Source organism: Kogia breviceps, chromosome 2, assembly GCF_026419965.1.
Source record: "Kogia breviceps isolate mKogBre1 chromosome 2, mKogBre1 haplotype 1, whole genome shotgun sequence".
Classification (NCBI taxonomy): domain Eukaryota; kingdom Metazoa; phylum Chordata; class Mammalia; order Artiodactyla; family Physeteridae; genus Kogia; species Kogia breviceps.
The window spans coordinates 64,705,443-64,722,611 of record NC_081311.1 but is presented as its reverse complement, the minus strand read 5'-3'; the positions used below and the strand labels follow the sequence as shown (position 1 = coordinate 64,722,611).

Sequence of the window (17,169 nt, the reverse complement as noted above, 5' to 3'; positions counted from 1 at the left end):
AAGATTTACCCTGATGTATTGGCTGGAAGAAACTGGAAGGATGGTTAAACCACCAACTATCATGAGGAAAGGAGGGAGAAGAACAGATTTGGCAAGATAATGAGGGAAATCAGAGGCCCACTTTTGGACATGGTAAAAGTTCGAGACACCTGTAGACATTCAAGTCTAGATGTTAAGTAAGCACTTGAATAAGAGTGTAATTCAGAGAACAGGATCAGACTAGAGATAAAATTTAAGAGGTCAACTGGATAGAGATGGTATTTGGAACCTTGAGTGTGAATGAAATCACAGAGAAGGAGGTGAAAAATAAATTTGATGGAGGACAAATCCTGGGAATTTTCAATTTGTAGAGGTTTCAGAGATGTGGACGAACCAGCAAGAGAGACTTAGACTGGGAAGGTGTGGTGTGGTAGGACGTGAAACCACAGAGAGGAGTGAACAGCCCTGTCAAATGCTGCTCCTGTGGCAAGTGAGAGGACAACAGAGATTTTATCATTACATTTGAAGACAACTGCTAGGGCAGAGTCTGCAGAACAGTGGTGAGAATGAAGGAAGTAGGTTTATAGGGAAATGGGAGAGAAATGGAAGACATGCATGTTGGTTGTAAAGGGGGTCAACTGATGGAGTGAAGGTTATAGAGTTGAGGTTTTTTTCCTTAAATGGAAATTTTTAAAAATGTACAAAGTGAGTGAATTACATAATGAATTCCACTTCCCTCATAGGCTCCTAGTTTAAAAGTTTTTCAATACATAGCCATTCTATGTCATCTATACCATTACCCAGGCCACATGGGTATGAAAATATAAAGATATGACTTGTGCAGTTTTTTGTTGTTGTTTTTTTTTTTGGTAACAAATTGTAGAAGTCATATCTTACCCAATGAATCATCTTTTATGTGTCACTAAAAGAGAAGGAATCTTTATACCCACAATACCTAAGACAAACAAAAATCAAATAACGCCTTAATACCAATCAGTGTTCAAATTGCTCTACTTGTCTCCCAATTGATTTTTTGTTTTTTACATTTGGTTTGTTTAAATCAGTATCCAAACGAGGTCACACATTATATTTAGTTGATGTCTCCTATACCTCTTTTTTTTTTAATGTAAAGCTTTCTTTTCCTCTTTTCCCTCATTTTTTTCATTTTTCATTGTAGCAGAAACCATTGTCCATAGAGGCAAATTCAACTTCAATTTAAAAAAAAATTACTATGGCCAGAACAATATCTGTGATTTATATACTACTGTTTCTTCACATCAGGAAGTACATAGTGTTTGTGTGTCTTTTTGTGATGTTAAGACTAGGTCAGGGCTTCCCTGGTGGCGCAGTGGTTGAGAATCCGCCTGCCGATGCAGGGGATACGGGTTCGTGCCCCGGTCCGGGAAGATCCCACGTGCCGCGGAGCGGCTGGGCCCGTGAGCCATGGCCGCTGAGCCTGTGCGTCCGGAGCCTGCGCTCCGCAACGGGAGAGGCCACAACAGTGAGAGGCCCGCGTACCACAAAAAAAAAAAAAAAAAAAAAAAAAAAAAAGACTAGGTCAGGGGACTTCCTCAGAGGTCCAGTGGTTAAGACTCAGCGCTTCCACTGCAAGTGGTGCGGGTTCAATCCCTGGTAGGGGAACTAAGATCCCACATGCTGCATGACACAGCCGAAAGAGAAAAGACTAGGTCAGGTGTTGTTAACCTAATTCACTGATTATAAAGTTCCCTAACAGCTTTCTACCTAATGGTTTTAGAAACACTTGTGGTCATATTACATATTCTTTATTTCATTAGGAGTTTGTCATTCTTTTTCCAAGTTTTTAATCTTCTTTTAAAAAGAAATTGTCCTTGTAATAACTTGTTAATTCTGAGGTATGGGTGATTAAAGAAATCAGAGTAAATGCTTAGCTATTTGCCTTTATTCACCAGTGTTAACAATACAAGTTAGTTCCCAAGCATCTTCCAGTGTGATCAGTTGTTTTTCTTTTTTTTTTAAAATTTAGTATCATTTTGAACTTATGTTTTTTTAACATAGTTTATATTTCAATGCATATTAAGAAGATTTTCTTTTTCACTATATTTGAAAATGCTTTAAAAATCTTCAAATTCGGGCTTCCCTGGTGGCGCAGTGGTTGAGAATCTGCCTGCCAATACAGGGGACACGGGTTCATGCCCCGGTCCGGGAAGATCCCGCATGCCACGGAGCGGCTGGGCCCGTGAGCCATGGCCGCTGAGCCTGTGCGTCCGGAGCCTGTGCTCTGCAACGGGAGAGGCCACAACAGTGAGAGGCCCGCATACCACAAAAAAAAAAAAAAAAAATCTTCAAATTCATATGCTTTCATTCAAATTCCTGTCTTGGATCAGTAGAAACACTTCAAGGTGGCTTCTGATTCTTTTGTCATGACCCCTATTGTCTTTGATAACTTCCTTAGTTTCTGTTCTGACAAGATGTTCCAGGTTCCTCTTATGTAATCCTGCCCCATATCTAAAATCAGCCATTCCTCCAAGGAGCCTAAAAAAAAAAACTATTAATTTAAACTGACATTCAAACTAAGAATTACAGTGTATTCTTTAACTTCTTCGATTTTGATATTTTTAAGAGAAGTTGTTTTGTTTAAGATGAGACAACTGGGCTTCCCTGGTGGCACAGTGGTTGAGAGTCCGTCTGCGGATGCAGGGGACACGAGTTCGTGCCCCGGTCTGGGAAGATCCCACATGCCGCGGAGCGGCTGGGCCTGTGAGCCATGGCCGCTGAGCCTATGCTCTGCAATGGGAGAGGCCACAACAGTGAGAGGCCCGCGTACCGCAAAAAAAAAAAAAAAAAAAAAAGATGAGACAAGTGACAGTGCAGACATTTATATAACACTGAGAAAGATTCAATAGAGATAGTGAAGAGGCAAGGCAAGGGACAATTATCATTCCTTTTTGCTTGTAGTTCCTCTTTACAGATATTTAATTTAGGTTTATTTTAAGATTCACATATCTGGTTCCATGCTGCTTGTTAACAGCAGTCATAACATTTTCATCTTTCTGTCATTCCCCAATAGCATCTTTACATGCTATTCTTTTATTTATATATATATATACCCTATTAGTAGCCAAATGCACAATATTTGGCCTAAAACTTCTTATCTTTTTGTAATATTACCCATGAAAGCTTTTTTTACAGGTTTTTCCAATTCAATAAAAGACTCATCATATTTTAAATCTTTCCTTCCTGTGAGTTGTACTTTGTTGACAACTTAACCTCTGTAATAGTAGATGCAGGCACAGATTTCTTTTTTTTTTTTTTTGAGGTACGCGGGCCTCTCACTGTTGTGGCCTCTCCCATTGCGGAGCACAGGCTCCCGATGTGCAGGCTCAGCGGCCATGGCTCACAGGCCCAGCCTCTCCGTGGCATGCGGGACCCTCCCGGACTGGGGCATGAACTCGTGTCCCCTGCATCAGCAGGCGGACTCTCAACCACTGCGCCACCAGGGAAATCTAAGCACAGATTTCTTGATATACCACTCCTTGGGTCCTGTATATAAGTTCTCTTTAGACATGAGAATTACTGTGTCTCCAGGTTATATCATCTGAGGGAAAATTGCAGATCTTCTGAATTAGATAAATGTTTACTATTATATTAATTATTTTTAAACAAGACAACTTTACTTTGTCCTTGGTCCTTAAACTTTTTCTTGGTCCTTAAAATCTACTGCTTTTGCCTTGAAAACATTTTATTAGAACATCAAAACAGGGAGAATGTCCTCAAGAAAAATGTTTCCGTTTGATGTTAGGTTTGTGTGGATATGTCAGAGCAGATGGCCCACCTTTTGTCCAATGTCATAATAATGATCTACCTACTTTGTGAGAAAGAAACAGAGCTTAAATTCACTTGTTCTGAGGGGTAGGAATATCTTATTTATGTGACTTTTCTTTGCCTAATAATTAACTTTGCCAGTTATGATGCTTTCATCACTCAGATATCTTTATAAACTGTTACTTTCTTTAACATTTTCAAAAATGAGATCATGTAATACCTAAAATGTATCTAAACAGCTATTTGGGTAGTGAAATATTGCTCTTGGTCACCATATTATCACCTGCACCGTATTCTGATGTATGGTTTTAATATTTACTTCATAGCCAATTGGGTCATTTCCAATATCTTACCATTTTAGACAATGGATATCCTTCTGGCTAAATTTGTGAACTTATTTATGATTATTTCCAAAGTAAACAATTTTTTAAGAAAAAAATATTGGGTGAAAAAGCATACCTAAACTACCTACAATTTTTAACGTGTGCATATGTCAGGCTTAAAGTAAATAGAACAAAACTGGCCAACATTGCCATTATTAGTGTTTTGTTCTATTATTCTTTGTACTTCTCTTTAAAAATACTGTTTAAAGACAAGAGCTACCAAAAGTAGTTTGTATTTATCTTCACATTTGGTGTCCTTTTCTCTGTTTAGGGAATAAAACAGAGACTGTGCAACCTGAAATAAAAAGTGAAACTGAACCCCACCTTATCTTCAAAGGTTCGGACAACACTAAAACCTACTCACCGACCCCATCCATTCCTCACCCAGTGAAAGAGGCACACTTAGCTCCAGGCTTCTCCTGGTCCCCTAAGACTGCTTCGGTCCCAACAGTTCCTTTTAAGAACGATGCATCAGTTTCGTACGGGTTTTCAGAAAGAGGTAGCAATCCCCACTGCACAATGCCTTCTGCAAGACACAGTGGTGCTAATGTAGCTGCTGGGGAGTGTGCTGAAACTGCACAGCCTGGTGAAATGGTTCCTCTTTCCACCTTGTCTACTCCCATGACAGATTCCCTGGCTTATTCTGAGCCTCCCACTGGTCCATCTGAGCAGCTAACTTCTGATCAGCCAAACCAGCAGCCCCCATTCATCCCTTCTCCTCATGAACTTGCTTCTTCTCTGGCGGAAGAAGATGAGCAGCATTCTGAAGCAGATGAGCCTCCATCAGATGACCCCCTATCAGACGACCCCCTGTCACCTGCTGAGGAGAAACTGCCCCACATTGTTGAGTATTGGTCAGACAGTGAGCACATCTTCCTGGATGCCAATGTTGGTGGGGTGGCCATAGCGCCCGCCCACGGCTCTGTTCTGATCGAGTGCGCCAGGCGAGAGCTTCACGCCACGACTCCTGTCGAACACCCCAACCGGAATCACCCTACACGCCTGTCTCTTGTCTTCTACCAGCACAAAAACCTGAATAAGCCCCAACACGGTTTCGAACTAAACAAGATTAAGTTCGAGGCGAAAGAAGCAAAGAATAAGAAAACTAAAGCCTCCGAGCAGAAAGACCAGGCAGCTAACGAGGGTCCTGAACTGTCCACTGAAGTTAATGAATTTAACCAGATTCCTTCCCACAAAGCGTTAACATTAACCCATGACAATGTTGTCACCGTGTCCCCTTATGCTCTCACACATGTTGCGGGGCCCTATAACCATTGGGTCTGAAGGCTTTTCTCCCCTTCTTAATGCCTTTGCGAGTGCAGTGTATTTTTTCAAGGTGCTCTTAAAAGAAAGTCATGTTGTCGTTTACTATATCTTCATCTCACCCATTTGAAGGCTGAGGTAAAAAAAAAAAAATGGGGGGTGGGTATTTCTTAACTGTGACTATATTTTGACAATTGGTAGAAGGTGCACATTTTAAGCAAAAATAAAAGTTTTATAGTTTTAAATACATAAAGAGATGTTTTGGTTAGGTGTTAACCTTGGTAGAATCACTCAGTTTGGTGCTTTAAATTGTTTACTATGAAACGAGTCGTTTTTAGAGGATTTTAACAGGTTCATGTGCTATGATGTAAAATTAAGACACACAGTGTTAACTCTACACAGCTTCTGGTGCTTAACCACATCGACACAAAAATAAGCTGAATTATTATTTCATGGTGCCATTGTTCTAACATCTTCCAATCATTGCTAGGAACTCGGCATATTCCTTTGAAATAAACCAATGAAATGCTTTCTCTCTTAAAATCTCTCTCCTGTATAAAATAATTCATTATTGTTGGTGATGGTTGGAGGCTGTTCATAAATTGTAAATATATATTTTAAAAGCACTTTCTATTTTTAAAAGTAACTTGAAATAGTATAGTATAAGAATCCTATTGTCTGTTGTTTGTGCATATTTGCATACAAGAGAAATCATTTATTCTTGCTGTGTAGAGTTCCATCTTGTTACCTGCAGTATGTATTCTAATCATGTATATGGTTTGTGTTTAAACGAGTCCTTTCTCATTCAAAGATTAGCTACTTATATAAAATAGGTCATGCAAAAATGGTTAATTCTCTCTAAAATTGGAATTAGGAAGCATATTACCAATATTGATTAACTTTTCTTTGTAACTAAATAAGAATGGTCTCTTCTGATTCATTGAACAACAATGGCCCTAATTTACTTTCACCCCAGCTTTCTCAATATAATCCATGAAAGGTGTTTCCAAAAGGAGATGAGACATAATAGGATTCTGAAGAGTCAAATGCTTCTAAAGTTTCAAGGTGATAAAATACAAAAATTAAGTAGCAAGAACCTTATCCACCCCAAATTGCCTTATTCATTCTGAAAGTCATTCTGGTCCAGAATAAGAATAAATTTCTTGTAGAAATCTTTTGAAAATAAATTCTCTATCATTGTCATCACACCCCCTCCACACACTGTAAACAAACGGTAGGAATGGTATTGTAAGCATGGTTTGTCCATTAAGAGCTAATCCAAAGTAGTTCATCTAAGTATATTGTTCTGGGGAAATGTTAACTCATGTTCTTCTAGGTAATGGGAAAATAGGCATTCCATTTACTTTAGTCCCCCCCCGCCCCCCGCATTATTTTTTCCCATTACTTTATTGACTCATTTTATAGCAAAACAAAAGTAATTGCCCAAATAAAATGTTTAGAACAAGAAGAAATTTCAATGAAATACTTGATTCTGTTAAAATGCAGAGGTGCTATAACATTCAAAGTGTCAGATTCCTTGGGAGTATGGAAAACCTACTGGTGCTTCTCCCTTGGAAATGCCATAGGAAGCCCACAACCGCTAACACTCACAATTCTGGTGCAGAAGCAAAAGTTCCAACAAGCTCTCTAAAGGAAAACTCATTGTAACTTATATTAAAATAACATATGGTGCAAAGTATCAGTTTCAAGCTTTTGACTAAAGGAATATGAAGGGATTGTAAATAACAAAATGTCCATTGATAGACTATCATCTTGTCAAGTAGATTTCTGCTTCTTGAATATGTAAAATAGAGTAATTCATTGACTTGTTTTAGTATTTTGTGTGCCTTAGATTTGTTTTAAAACATGTATATTTTTGTGAGCCTAAGGTTACTTATACATATAAGTATATAAATGAGTGATTGTTTATTGTTTCAGCTGCTTCAATAAGATATTACTAGTATTAGACTATCAGGAATACACCCTTGTGATATTTTGTTTTAGAATTTAGGCCTTAGCTCCCACTAGAAATTATTTCCTCACCAGATTTAATGGATAAAGTTATAAGACCCTTTATCCATCCACCCATCTATCCATTCTTCCATTCAATTTTTATTGACTGTCCCCCAAATTTAAGTATTAGCTTTTGTTTTTCTTTGTCACCACCCACGACATAGTAAACTTGAAGAATTAAAATCCTAAAAGATAATCTAACACATATATTTCAAAAATAGCAAATTTCCTTCAAAACAATCCATTGTGATACATCTGCAGCAATTCAAATCAGTTTGTCACCAACTTTAAATAAATTCCTTAACAATCTAAACTTGAAGCACCAGTGTTGACTTAGGGGAATATTTGGATTTGTGAAGTTAGTTGCAATTTACCAAAACAAGTACATGAAAATAGCCTATCTCAACTAAAATATTTCCATTCTGTTATTGTAAGTAACACCATGAATGGCCTTCCTCAACTGATAACCCCTTGGTGGGACCCACATATGATTCCTTCCTTGTTGAACTCTATTTCCTAAATTTCACAGTGTACCATCCCATTGTTTGCCCTGTGACTTTTTTTTTTTTTTTTTTTTTCCAAAGCTCATGCTTATTCAGTGTCCTGCAGCATTGTGATTGTATGCTGGCTATACTGTTTTTAGAATGCTCTTTCTCATGAAGCAAGGAAATAAATTTGTTTGAAATGACATTTTCACTCAGAAAACTGGTCATCTAACATTATTTCTACACTTCTGTTATGTTTTACTGTACTATCACCTTTTGTTTTACCCTTTTATAGCACTCATTGGGTTTTTAATCTTCTGCCTGTTCATGGTATGATAATACTTGACTCCCAAGTTAGCCCAACCTGTTCATAGTAGTTACAAAGTTACCAACTATAATGAGAGAATAATTCCTAACTGTTGTAGAATCCTACAAAATATCATGCTGCCCTTCAGAATCCTGCTTCTAATGGATCTCAGGCCATCCATGAAAAGTTTTTCTTGTGCTTGTCAGCCTCACCTACATCTTTCCAATTCATCCACAAAGTACCAATACATCATGTCATAAACCTGATTGAAATATATTATTGGAAAGTGAGGCTAGCTGAAAATGTTTAACTATAGGTAAATTTTTGCAACATGTTAGTAAAATGCATCTTAAATAACCTTCCACATCTTTATTATGCAATCTGCATGTGGATGAAACTATTTCATTTGTTAAATATAGAATTTCAACTAGATGAGATTCATAAGCAATTAGACATAACCCCACTGCATAGTTAATTGAATGCATACCCCTGTGTAAATGAGATACTGACTTAATTCATATGAAGTAACCTACTTTCTAATGTTACTACTTCAGTGGACTCCTACTGATTATCATTTATTTCACAATAGCATGTATGAAAATCACCCCAATCTATTTAAATTAGTCTTCTTAAAACAAATTATATCTTTTATCTGGAACAAACTTTTGACATTGCATGACAACTTCCACTGAATATGGGCACAGCATTTCCTTTGAATGTGCCAAGTAAATCAGTAGCTGTATGTGACCTTTAATATATAGCTACCTTCTACTTCACAACTTCTTGATGCATGGAAATCTCTTTTGTCTAGATTTAGTACAACTGGGAATTTTGATCTTTTGTAGAAATTTTTGATGAGAATTGTGAAATAAGGTAATATAGAGACCTGTTACAGCCCTGGAAGACACTTTAGAAGACATACAATTCAGTCACTGGAGCCCAGACAGCAGATGTGAGTGTCAATGTGCAGTTATGTTTGTAATTAAAATTTAAACAGTCAAATGAAGGCCACTTTGTGGTTAAGAGGACTGTAGGAAAACAGACTTGATCTGCTCACCCACAGGCGATTTTATTGCTGCGAAGTAACCTTATTTTTGGTACAAGTCAAAAATAAAATGGCTTTGAGTTTTTTTCTGAGTGGTTCAGGGAAAGAATTTAAGTGAAATTGGATCAAGATTTCCCTGCCTGCAGAGTTTTGTGGGCCTTGTGTGGGAAATCTAGATGACTTTTACCTATGAAGCTGTCCTGTTAATTCATCTCACAAAATGTGGCAATAGTCCTATTTGCTATTTCAATAAACAAATATCAAGTACTGATAGAGTACAGGTTTTTATTTCCCCTCGAACAAGTGTTTGGCATATATAAGGAGTTAGAAAAGACTGAATGGTTGGAATAATTGGGGAAAGTATATTTCTATTGTACATATTCCCTAGCCATAGTTGTACAGTCTATTCACACTCTTGCCTAGTTGGCCTCACAACTAAGTCCCAGCATAGTTTATTTTGATGGGACTATCTATGAGTATTAGAATAGTTTTGTTGCGCACAGCTCCTAAACTTGCCCATAAATGTATCGAACTTGTGTAACTTCAATGTCAGTGGTTGTGGCACACTTAACCAAGTGATAGAATCAGTGCTCTGATTTCTGAAGAAGTCTGGGTTTATCTAAATCAAATTATGCTCCATGTTGAGCTTTCTTCTAACAGGTTTAGAAAATGATGCCAGGAGCAGTCCCTCAGAACTATCTGAGACATTGCCTCCTGGGCTTGAATTCCTCTGAATAAAACACAATTCTCAACTTAAAAAAAAAAAAAAAGATGCCATCCACGGCTCTGGAATACAGTTTGGAAAGAATCAGTATGTATCAGAAGTGGAGTTTGTGTATTTTCTTAAAATGTTTTGAGAACATTGGAATCTTTGCTTTTCTCTAGTGTATAAAATAAGAGTGTAAGTTCCTCTGTTAATTTTGGAGATGGTGGAGCTCCCTTTTATGCAGGACATCACTTTTTTTGTCCACAATGAACTCTACAAACTTTAATTCTCTGCATTCCAGGACCTGAATGACTTTGTTTCAATGCCAGTTTCTTCTGGGCACCCAATCGAATACCATTGTTCGCTTCAAAGGGCATGTGTTTTGTTCCTTCAAGTAATCTAAATGTATTTCTAATTTTGCCACTCCTCATTTTCCCTTCTGTAAGGGCACCAAAATGTGTTTCTCTTTGGCTAGTAAAGAATGTTTAATATTTCTAGCTTTAAAAGTCTAACATTAATCTTTTCTTTGTTAGTTGTACTCCTTTCCCATCCGTACTGTGATGTCCATGACCCTGCCTGGGTCATAAATTTTTTTCTAGTTTGTTCAGCCATAGATGTCCCTTAAATTAAAGCAAAACTTAGTCTAAGGTAGAAATGTTATATATTAGTCGATTTAACCCATTTATGTGTGAGTGCAACTTTGGAAACCCTGGGTTAACAGTATAAACCTAGTTTTCCTAAAAAAAAAAAAATAATAATTTCCTAGCAGCTGTTATGAAGGCATTCTCTCTTGTCTCATTCATCAGGAAAAAAATCTCGCAACTGTCAGAAACATTTTCATTTGTGGAGAAACTATATTGGAAAGTAAATTGGTTTCTTCTCCATTTGGCTAGGTATAAACTTACCATCTTTGACTAGAAACTCTGCTTGTTATTATTTTTCTTTTCTCATTTTACTGAAGCTACAATGTCACTAAGTGTACTTTCATTCTTTTTACAGTTTTTAATCCTCTTTAATTTTCTTTAGATTAAAACTCTATTGCTTCCACCCTCTCTGTTCTGTCTCCATCCCCCATGTCCCCTACACAAACACACAGGGTTCATTTTAAGGATAGCAGTGATCTAGCTCAGGTTGTCTTTTTCTGTCTTTTAAAATTGTTTCACCAATCCTTCTTGGAATAATACCAAAAAGAATTAAAAGCTTTTATTCAGACCTTTCAGTTAGAGGCAAATTCAGTTTTTAGGAACCCCAGGTTAGCATCAAGTGTTCCCCTTACCTATCCCAGCAATGTTTGACCCTCAACTTATTTATTAGTGTTTGAGTGTTTTACAAAAAGTTGTGTAAGAAGTTATATATTCTAGCACTCTGTTTGGCTCTGCTATTTCTGTATAACGCATCATACTAATTATCAATTGTCTGACTGGTGACTTTGAATTATCGGGTGTGATCTATAGCAGCGGTCCCCAACCTTTTTGGCACCAGGGGCCGGCTTCATGGAAGACAATTTTTCCACGGGGGGGTGGGGTGGGAGGGGATGGCTCAGGCGGTAATGCGAGCGATGGGGAGCCGCAGATGAAGCTTCGCTCGCTCGCCCGCCGCTCACCTGCTGTGCGGCCCCGGGGTTGGGGACCCCTGATGTATAGAATAGACAGTTTTTTCTGTTTGGTTTTTTTTGCGTGTTTTCCTCCTTATCTCCCAGCTCAATTTTGTGGATGGTTTCTATTTTCTAATGTAAATTTGTTGGCAATAATAGGAACTGTTTTATGATCTGGGTGAGAAAGTTTAAAAAAATGGACAGAAAGAAATCCGAACAGTTCTTATGTCAATCAGTCATCAGAAGCTCTTTTGAGTGCAGTAGGGGGAAGTTAAGGGGCAGTAAAGAGGGAGAATTTTGTCCCTATAAGCAGCCCGCAGGTTCACCTACCAGCTCAAAAGCAAGTTGTAATGTTTCTACTCCATACCAGTTTCTTCTGAAAAATAGCAGCTCAGAATGAGGAACCCTTTTGAAAGCAAATATGGAAGTAAGAAGAATTATAATCCTTGTACTTTATAATGTTTTAGGCTATCAGACTGCTTTCCTATGTGCTGCTTTTTTCTCCCCAACACTGATGGTTAGACAGAGAACAATGTTCCCATCTTACAGGTGAGGAAGCTGCAGATTGGCAAGAATAGCAAATGGCTTGCTTCAAATCACACATGTGAATCTAAAACAGGTAATATCTGCAGACTGCTGAACACATTTCTGTGCCATAAACTATAACTTAAGAGAGTGTTATTGAGTGGAAATATTGTCAGACCTAATCTAAGAATAATACAAAATCTACTTATTGTAGAGAAAATATGCTTCTGAGGTATTTTGTCTCCACTTTATTTTAGCCAGCTATTTTCTTATTCATACGTTGGAAGGTCTGCCCAAATTCCTAGGACTTCTGCGTTAGGGCTTAGATTAATGAAGTTTTATTTTTTCCCCTGTAAAAAAATTTTTTTTCTTTCTAGTTTAAAGAATGTCCCTGTACTACTGAAACAAAGGGAAACCTCCTAAATAATATTTTTAAAGACCAAGGTCAGCAATTCATAATCGAAGTTTACTGTTTTTGTAAACTGAAATGCGATTTTCTTGAAGGGAATGTGCTGGGTAAACTGATTATTTTAGTTCCCAGGCACTCATGGTAAAAATGTAAAATTTTTGGCATCTCTAAGTGATAGCTCTGTCTCCCACTTATTTGAAATTGTTTTGTTTTTTGTTCCACTTTTCCAGCCACATACAATCTCCGGGTCAAAGATTAAACATACCTTGGCCCAGAGAGTTAAGAAAAATAATGAGATGTATTAGTAAAGTTTTTAGTAAGCTCTTTATAAATATAAAGAGGTAGGAAAGTTGGCCTATTTCATCAGTAGATTATGGGTTACTAACAAAAAACATAGACCAGACTGCCCTAAATAGTCAAATAACATTTTTGGTGATTCAGTTCAGTAACTGCCTGGCCTCACTAATGCCTCTTTGTGACATTATAAAATAAATAGCTGATGACATAGGGCTTTACAAAAAGAGCTCTTAAAAAAACACAAAGATATATGGCCTTTAAAAAAAAAACTTATGAGATAACATTGTGATAGGTACTTTGAGAGAAATATTTTTCCAGAATGGTCTTGTGGTAAAAATAAAGGGCAGCTTTTGCATTGTTACGTATGGGTGGATGGTCCTCTTTGGGTTACTAAGAAATCACGGAGTGTTTCCTAAAGAGAAGGTCGAAAAACTATTCAGCAGAAAGAAAAGCATTGATTTCTGGTTTCTTCATTTTCTCATGATATGTGGTGACCTACCAAATAGATTCACATGCATATCAATATCCCGTTTTGAAGGAGAAGACATTATATTCATCATTAGTGGGAGTAAAAAATATTCAGATTCTTCACCATGGTGAAGTAGAGTAGTACTAAATTCCCAATAGAGAATTATCAATTTCACAAAATAATATTCCTGTCTCTAGCTGACTTTTTCTCTCTTTGGGGTGTATTTACTATTTATTTTGTACCTTTGGTTTTTTCCTTTGGAGGATTTTACCTATTGCCGTCCTACTGTATTAAATATCCCATACATTGAAATAGGTTAGTAAGGAAAATATTTTCAAACCCCACATATATCCGTTTTTGGTTCTTAACGTTTAAGGGGGAAACAGTTTAAAGAGAAAGCACTTCAACATGTAGAAGGGAAAGAGATAATCTTAATTATGATGATTTCTATTCAGGATCAATATGTAGTGCTCTGCATACAAGGGAACACTTACTAGCAGTACTTGAAGACTTGGAATTGCATGTTACTTGAAACACATAATTAAGCTAAATTTTGGTGCACAGCAGTTGTACATGATTTCATGTTTATGTAGCAAAATGCTTTGAAATGTACTAGTTTTGAAACATACATGTAAGATAGTTGTGAAAAGTGTCTATTATATTTTCCTGTGTGTCATTTATTTAGAGCATAAAGTTTCTTTTTTTTTGATCTAACTGAATAAGGCTAAATGAATACTGTAATTGAAATTATATTTTAAATCTTTGTCATGAGTTTTTAAAAAAACTATTGCAAATTGTATCATTCCTGATTACACAGAAATTTGTGGGTCGTTTTAAATAAATTTTATACTTCTATTTTGCACCTGGTGGTCTAATTTTTCTTTCCTCTTCAAAGTGATATTTTAAAAATTTAATATCCAATAAAATTCACACATTTTTAACTACAAAGGACTATAAGATTTAATATTTGGAGATGACCAAATGTATGGATTGGGTTCAACACAAAATCAAGATGGCTATACTTATGGAATCCTTATTATGAGGCAGAAACCTTGCATTTTATGTAAACTATTTATCCCCACAGTGATGCTATTAAGTAAGGGCTCTTATCAGCCCCGCTTTATAGATCAATTCAGGAGCTTAAAATGGTTAAGCTCACACCCCTAGTTTTTAGCAAAGCTGATAATCAACTTGGTTCTAGATTGACTCATGCCCTCCCTTGGATGTATCATTATTTTAATAAAACATAATCCTGAACACAGTATGCTAACAGTATTTTAAAGTTGACATCCTAAAGTATTTATTGAAACCTGAAATGAAAAAATATATTGACAATAAGTGTTTAGTGATATTCCAGCAAATATCACAGAAAAATAAGTTACTTTAAATTCATCTAGTTTGAAACCTACTTCTCTGTAGCATCCTGGTAGTCCTCTTCTTCCTTCTAGTGATAGGAACAACTCCATTCCCCTCCACCTCCCCTTCCCCACCTCCTCCCCAGGTTTAGCTGGGCATCTAGAGACTACATTTTCCACGTTCTTCCTGACTGGTTAAAAGGGTGACATGTGAGATGCTGAACATACAAACAGACCTGGGCAATACCCTAGGGGATGAAAGAATAAACAGCTCAACTAATATCCTTTATTTATATCTTATTTCCCCCACCAGGGACTAGGGACCAGGGATTGAACCCAGGCAGTGAAAGCACTGAGCCCTAATCACTGGACTGCCAGGAAATTCCTGCCTTTATCTTTTAGATGCTCTTTAGACAACAGCTTGAGTAATATTTTATTTTTTTATTTAAAAAAAATATTTATTGAGACTTCCCTCGTGGTGCAGTGGTTAAGATTCTGCACTCCCAATGCAGGGGGCCCAGATTCCACCCCTGGTCAGGGAAGTAGATCCCACATGCATGCTGCAATTAAGGAGCCCACCTGCTGCAACTACGACCCAGACGCAACCAAATAAATAGTTTTAAATTTTATTTGTCTGCGTCAGGGTCTTAGTTGCGACATGCACGATCTGTGTTGCCATGTGTGGGATCTTTAGTTTCCGTATATGAACTCTTAGTTGCAGCATGTGGGATCTAGTTCCCTGACCAGGGACCAAACCTGGGCCAAGTCCCATGAGTGATCTTTTAAAACAGTAATCTTTTAAAAACATATCTTGGGGGGAATTCCCTGGCGGTCCAGGGGTTACAACTCTACTCTTCCACTGGCAGGGCCAATTCGATACCTCATCTGGGAACTAAGATCCCACAGATTGTGGTATGGCCAGGGAAAAAAAGGAGATGTGAGAAATTGAACTCTGAAATGTGTAATACATGTTGAAAGAAATTTTAAAAGACCTAAATAAATGGAAAGATATTCCATATTCATAGAATGGATACTTTATGTTGTTAACCCTGGGAATGTAAAATGGTGTAGTCACTGTGAAAACAGGTTCTCAGTTCCTCAAAAAGTTCAGTATAGAATTTACCAGGTAACCCAGAATTCCACTCCTAGGTATAAACCTAAGAGAATTGAAAACAGGAGTTCAAACAAATACTTGTATGTGAATGTTCATAGCAGCATTATTCATAATAGCCCCAAAGTGGAGACAACCCAAAAGATCAACTGACAAATGGATAAACAAAATGTGGTATTATCCATTAAAAGTAATTATTTTAGGGCTTCCCTGGTGGCGCAGTGGTTGAGAGTCTGCCTGCCGATGCAGGGGACACGAATTCGTAGCCATGGCAGCTGAGCCTGCGCGTCCGGACCCTGTGCTTCGCAACGGGAGAGGCCACAACACTGAGAGGCCCGCGTACCGCAAAAAAAAAAAAAAAAAAAAAAAAGTAATTATTTTAGCTATAAAATCGAATAAGTACTGATGCCTGCTACAACATGAACCTTGGACACAATATAGTAAATTACAAAAGCTAGCCACGAAAGGCCGTATGTTGTATGATTCTATTAATATGAAATGTTTAGGACAGGTAAATCCATACAGAGAAAGCCGATTAGTGCCTGCCTGGCGCTGGAGGGAGCAGGGATTAAGCAGTGACTGTTTAATGGGTAGGGGTTTGTCTCAAGGGAGGAAGCGATGGTGGTTGCTTTTCGATGAAAATACTAAGAGCCCCTGAATTGTACAACATAAAATACTTAGAGCAGTAAATTATACGTTAAGTGAATTTCATCGCAATTTTTTAAAAAAGCAGACGCCACTGGATATATCCATTCTTCCAAATACTTGTACGGAAAAAAAAAAAAAACAAACGAAACAACACAAAATGGCGGAAGGCTTAGCGGATCACGTGACTGCCGATTCTTTTCCTTCCCACACTCAGGGACGCCTTTTCCTTTGAGCTTGCGCAGAGACACAGCCTCATTATTATGCGAGGCCAAGGTAACCCTTCTTAGGCGCGCTCTAGTTCTAGCTGCGTAGTATGAGGGGTGAGAGTCTTGAAGGCTCGCTGGGAAGCGCGCACGTAGAACGCAGGCCCGTAAGCGCCGTTCCTCGGAGAGATGGGGAGGAGGGGAGAGGCGCGGAGGAAAAGGGGGAAGTTGGCGCATGCGCGTAAGGCTGACGGGTTTGAAATGGCTTCGGTGTTATCCGGGACCGGGTTCAGGTGAAGGTCTGGTCCTCGCGGTTGAAGCGGCCAGCGGCTGAGCCGGGGTTCTTAACGTCCAGTCGGATCAACGGAAGGGCTGGGGGCGACCGTTTTGGTAGCACGGCGTCCGTAGGCCGGCGACGGTGGGGCTCTCGTGGGACTGGGACGGGAGGGACACGGTCCCTTTTGTGCGGGTCGGAGCAGGCCCCGCGCGGCCGGCCCCTCCCCCACCGCCTCGCTTTTTTTCCGGCGACCCCTCGGGTGTCCCCGGCGACCATCAGCCTCATCCTCGGCCTGG

At 38.3% G+C, this 17,169-nt stretch overlaps 2 protein-coding genes across 7 annotated transcripts in view; both read left to right on the top strand.

Moving 5' to 3' along the window:
* The window catches only part of TET1 (tet methylcytosine dioxygenase 1), a 138,834-nt gene extending 130,691 nt beyond the window's left edge, over positions 1-8,143 (top strand). For 2 of the 3 annotated variants that reach the window (XM_059052655.2, XM_059052653.2), the window contains one exon: positions 4,438-8,137. In XM_059052655.2, the coding sequence (XP_058908638.1) occupies positions 4,438-5,450 (1,013 nt within the window). In that variant the 3' untranslated portion in view covers positions 5,451-8,137. Of the gene's footprint in view, positions 1-4,437 lie in introns of all 3 variants that reach the window. The other variant, XM_067025477.1, reaches the window with a different exon arrangement.
* An 8,487-nt stretch (positions 8,144-16,630) lies between these two features.
* The window catches only part of CCAR1 (cell division cycle and apoptosis regulator 1), a 56,628-nt gene continuing 56,089 nt past the window's right edge, over positions 16,631-17,169 (top strand). The window contains exon 1 of one of the 4 annotated variants that reach the window (XM_059052666.2): positions 16,631-16,666. In XM_059052666.2, coding sequence (XP_058908649.1) covers positions 16,654-16,666 — 13 coding nt within the window. In that variant the 5' untranslated portion in view covers positions 16,631-16,653. Of the gene's footprint in view, positions 17,015-17,169 lie in introns of all 4 variants that reach the window. The other 3 variants (XM_059052669.2, XM_059052667.2, XM_059052665.2) reach the window with 3 other exon arrangements.